The following is a 5,668-nucleotide window of genomic DNA, read 5'->3' as shown; positions in this document are numbered from 1 at the left end:
AGAGTCCTTAACTTGTACATCAACTACTGTTACAGCCTAGTTGTTACAACTGTTGTTATTATTAAAGTAGTATAATTATCGGTCGAACAGATAGGCCTCTTCAATTAAGTAGAATTTTATTTAATGCTCAGTAACCTAAAACTTGTATAAACAATGCCACGGTGAACTGAATAGAACAAGGAAAATATATTTGTATATGACTAATACAGGTTAATTGGTTTGGATTCTGTGAATAGAAGGTTCAGGAATAAAAAAAAAAGCTTATTTGATTGGCTTAATATTTGGACTGTGTTTATTTAAAAAAAAATAATAATAATTGTGCTTGCCTTTCATGTAGCACATAATGACTTCATTTCCCATCATCCATAGCAACTAGGAAATAATGTCAGTAGTACTTCCCGTGCACCTCAAGGTCATTGAGGAAACGTTCACATGTGTGAAGTCTGTAGAGCACCGGCTAAACAGTAGCTATAGCTTCGTATATTACACGTTATTTATTTATATAAATTTAACTGAAAAAGATGGATAGTTTTGGGTCAGATTTTTCCTCCGGATCAGGATCTGGGAAGATGGACACGGGCGCCATTATGGAGCAGGTGAAGGTGCAGATAGCGGTGGCTAACGCTCAGGAGCTGCTGCAGGTCGGTATAACATAACTGCTAGCTTAGCTGCCTAATTACCTAGCAAAACATCCTGGGGGTAAAAAAAAAAAAAAATGTACATAATTAATTTTAAACATGCTTCAAATGTTCTAGATGTTTTTAGCACGTGAGTAATGAATGAACTTGTGTGTATTAGTATGTTTATAGCTGCATGCTGAAAGCATTAGTCAGGATCAAACCATCAACACACAAATAATAAAAACCTTAATAAAATTCGAGAGATCGACGACATTAAATCATTTTTATTATATAACTGAAAGTCCTATTCCAGTTTTAAAATGATTCACCACCGTTATATTAATGTTTATTAGGTGTGTATTTATTTGAAAATACATAATGTTTTATTTTTGTCTTTATATAATATGATAATAAAATAGAATCTCTCTATTTTATATATATATATATATATATATATATATATATATATATATATATATATAATCAGTTCTATGGTCATTTTTACTTTATATACATTTTCAGGGTGAAAACATTGATTGCTGTTTTGAAAAATATATATATATTTCAGAGGATGACAGATAAATGCTTTAAGAAGTGCATCGGCAAACCGGGCAACTCACTGGACAATTCAGAACAGGTACAACCCGTAGTTTTAACTTTACTTGCTAAGCATACATGCTTAAAACATCTACACTGCCACTTTTACACAAGTTTGTGGACACCTGACCATCACACCCATACAGTCCCCTCTGAAAGTGTTGGAACAGCAAGGCCAATACTGTTTTTGTTATACATTGAAGACATTTAGGTTTGAGATCAAAAGATGAATGTGAGACGACAGATCGTCATTTCAGCGTTCATTTCCTGATATTTACATCGAGATGGGTTAAAAAAACTTAGCACATGGCACGTTTTGTTCCATTTTTCAACTATCAAAAATATTGGAATCTTATAGACCAATTTCATTAATCTCCAAACTAAACTCTCTAGAGACTAAACATTTGTATAGCAAAAACAAAAGAATTGGACTTGCCTTTCCAGTAGTTTCAGAGCTAAATGGTGTACATTGTAACATAACATATTCTAGTATGTATATACAGTCCTGTATATACGTACATGTTAGAATGTACACTGTGTAGCCAAAAGTATGTTTTGACATCACACTCATATGTGGGTCTTCCCCAAACACACAATTGTATAGAATGTCTTGTATGCTGTAACATTACATTTTCCCTTCACTGGAACTTAGAGACAATGCTTGCATGTATGTAAGAATGTTAGTGTATATAGTCATGTGAAAAAATAAGTGCAACTCATGGAATTTTTTATTTTACATAGTTGGACAAGCAAACATTTGATCAGTCACATGGAAAAAAAAAAAAAAGTACACCCCTACATTTATCACATCTTCAAATCTATCAAATTAGAATCATGTGTTGAAGATTGTGAGCCAGTGATTAGAACCTGCTTAGTGAGTGCAGGTGGAGCACATCTTATTTATACCACTCTCGTATCTAGTGTCTGGTGTTCCCTTTGTTTTTGAGGTATGTGGTGTCATCATGCCAAGATATAAAGAGTTCTGTAAGGCCTTCAGAAAAAAAGGTTGTGGATGCCTATGAGTCTGGCAAGGGATTTAAAAAGATCTCTAAATTAGAGCTGCAACAACTAATCGATAAAATCAATATTCAGAATCAATTCTGTTGGTTTGCGCGCGGCACATTTACTCATAGCGTTACTTCTCTTCCGAAAACACGCATCGGAGAGTACAGACCAAAGTTTGCTCCCAAATGACATACTATACATTTATGCTATGCGCTTTGCCGTCTAGTGTATGAATTTTAGGAGGGTGGTATCGTCTCAAATGGAACACGAGCGGTTTATTACTAACTTAGTATAAGCCAGTCGATGGCACGTGACGTCAAATACACGTAATGTAAAACTTCACACTGGACTTCAAGCAGCTTGGATTCTGTGTCTTTCCACTCTTCCTCCAGACTCTGGAATCTTGATTTCCAAATGAAATGCAAAATTTACTTTCATCTTCACCATGATTGTGGTTGTGTGTACTGAACTAGACTGAGAGATTAAAGGCTCAGGAAACCTTTGCAGGTGTTTATTAGCTGAATAAAGATTTTCTCAGGTCGACATTTCTGTATTACAAATTATTTATTCCAATGTTTTGAGATACTGGATTTTGGATATACATGAGGTGTAAGCCGTAATCATCAAGATTAAAACACAGAAAGGTTTGAAATATTTCACTTTATGTAATAAATGTAGAATATATGAAACTTCCACTTTTTGAATTAAATTACGAAAAAAAGAGCTTTTCCACGATATTCTAATTTTTGAGACGCACGTGTGTGTGTATTTGTTGTGTTAATCTAAAGTTTTAGTCTGAAGTTTATATTTGTAACAGTCTGTGGATTTTATTTTAAACAAATGCAAAAAGGGTATTGAAAGTTGTTTTTTTTAAAATCCGATTAATCGAAGGAAAAATTAATCGGCTGATTAATCCATTTATAAAAATAATCATTTGTTGCAGAAAACTCAAATAATTTGAAATACCCCATTCCACTGTAAGGAAAATCTACAAATGATGCAGATTTCAAACGACTGCCAGTTAGTCCAGGACCGGAAATGTTATGGTTTGGGGTTGCTTTGCTGCCTCAGGGACTGGACAGCCATTCAACTATGAATTCTGCATCATATCAAAGAGTGCTTGAAGATAATTTCGAAGCCATTTTTCCAGAAGTTGAACCAAAAGTGGACCTCTCAACAGGATAATGATCCTAAACACACCAGCAAATCCACCAAGGAATGGCTCAATAAGAGGAAATGGAGGTTTATGGAATGGCCTAGTCAAAGCCCAGATTTGAATCCCATTGAAATGTTATGGGAGGATTTGAAACGGACAGTACATGCAAGAAAACCCTCAAACATCTTGCAACTGAAAGAGTATTGCATGGAAGAATTGTCAAAAATTCCAGCAAGCCTGATGGACAATTAAGCAAAATGCCAACAAGAAGTTATTTCTGCTAAAGGGGACAATACTAGCTTCTGAGGCCAAGGGTGTACTTCCTTTACCACAGAAGAATATCAAATCTATTAATATTTCTGTTGAATAAATGACTGAAAAAACTCCTTGTGGGTTTGTTCAAGTATATCAACATTTTTAATAGGCACTGTTTCAAAGATGATCAAATGTTTGCTTGTCCAAATAAACAATTTCCATGGGGTGTACTTATATTTTCACATGACTGTATGTGTGTGTGTGTTAGTATGGAATTAGGGTAGTATGTATGTTAGTATTCATACATGTAAATGTATACAAACTAACATACATAAGGTGTTAGTATGTTAGGATTTATAAATGTTAGTATGTATATAGTATGTACATACAATCATACTGACATACATACATTTGCTCAGACAAATATTTGTTAGTATGTAAATTTATATGTATGCATGTTAATTTATTCATTTATGAATTAATTCAATTACTGATTTATTGATGATTAATTGCAGAAATGCATTGCCATGTGCATGGACCGGTATATGGACGCCTGGAACACAGTTTCTCGTGCCTACAACTCGAGACTTCAGCGGGAACGAGCGCGTATGTGATGTATGCGTTCCAGCTTGTTCTGCCTCGCCATGACTCGTATCCCTGGATAAAGAGGCTTTGGGCTGAAAACGCAATAACCTGACGGCTGAAAGCTATCAGAGGAACGAATAGGCCATAAGTTTTAGACTTGGAACATCTTTCAGGACATTTTTCTTCATTCTGTTAATGATTGGTGGACATTTTGCTTGATTTTATAGAATCACTATAATAAGCTTCAAACCATAAAATGTTGTAAGTCTAGAAATGGAATGAATCGAGTTTGATTAATGTTTAAAATCCTGTTGTAAGCGTGTGATCATGTTTAGACAGTGCTGTTTTTTGATTGGTCGTGACTGTGTGGATTGTTAGTCAGATCAAGCCTGTGTGCACAGTGGCACTTCTTTAGTTGGACTTGTCCTCGTGTGGACGCTACACTCTCCCGCCGGGATCAGAGTCGTCTCGTCTTCCCATCCGCCGCTCCACAAACCTACTTCCTTTCACCACGGACAATTCAGGACCGTCTCTCTTTTCATAACTATAGCCTCTTCACGAGGACGTGCCACGCAGCCCTACTTTCTTACCTGCACTGAAACAAAATGCAATTGTCACAGGCAGATTCTAGTTTGTCACACAATCTCCTGACTACAAAAGTGGGTTTGTTTAAACACTGATCACTTCACCATGGATCCTGCAATAAAAGCAGCTTACATTGTGTACGAAGCATGTCAGATTTCTGGGAACAGTGTTGTTTTGCCTCATTTAACCTTTCAAATGACAGCACAGACTGCCTCGGGATTTACAGTCTGTGTAATTATTAGTCATTCACTTCTGAAACCTTTCAGTGGTTTATACAAGTGCTTAATATTACTTTATCATGATCAGACTACTTTCATATGTCAATAACTTTGTCAGCATTCACCAGATGGTAAGCTTTATACAGCAAAGCAATGTACACACTTCTATTATCCTAATTGTAATTTGTCTGTTTATTAGAGTTTTTACGGTAGCACTTCTATTCCAAATGTTACAATACAAACTTTAAGATAAAATTCCCCCATGTATGAATTTCATTTGCACAAATGAAGTACATATATTTTTTTAAGTAGACAAAATTTAGTGATGTCCAGGTAATAGTAAACAGCAAATCTACAGCTTAAAAAAAAGAAAAAAGCTTAAACATAGGGAGTTAATGTATAGTTTTATTTTAACACATGACTTATAAATCACGTTTTCAATAGGGGCCTCACAAAACTGATTTTGTGTCCTGATTTCACTGTTTTTGGGGTCATTATCTGGAAAGTTGAAACCTCCTGGCTTGTTCTTTTCATGTGTTTAAATCTGTGCAGTGTAAAACCGAATCAGACTAAACAAATCTACTATTCATTTCATGCTTAGTTGGACTTGGCTAATGGGCTCATTATTAAAATAAGAGAAATACAAC

General features: G+C 35.1%; 1 protein-coding gene across 1 annotated transcript; it reads left to right on the top strand.

Annotated features, from left to right (window-relative positions):
• The first annotated feature begins 390 nt into the window (after positions 1-390).
• Positions 391-4,939, top strand: timm13 (translocase of inner mitochondrial membrane 13 homolog (yeast)). Its single transcript, XM_017477836.3, has 3 exons — positions 391-641; positions 1,189-1,257; positions 4,149-4,939. The coding sequence occupies exons 1-3, from the start codon at positions 522-524 to the stop codon at positions 4,245-4,247; spliced, it is 288 nt and encodes a 95-aa protein (XP_017333325.1). The 5' UTR covers positions 391-521; the 3' UTR covers positions 4,248-4,939.
• Positions 4,940-5,668: the final 729 nt, after the last annotated feature.

The sequence above is a fragment of the Ictalurus punctatus genome, chromosome 10 (assembly GCF_001660625.3).
Source record: "Ictalurus punctatus breed USDA103 chromosome 10, Coco_2.0, whole genome shotgun sequence".
NCBI lineage: Eukaryota > Metazoa > Chordata > Actinopteri > Siluriformes > Ictaluridae > Ictalurus > Ictalurus punctatus.
Note: the sequence above shows the minus strand (reverse complement) of the source record. Positions and strands in the feature narration are given on the sequence as shown.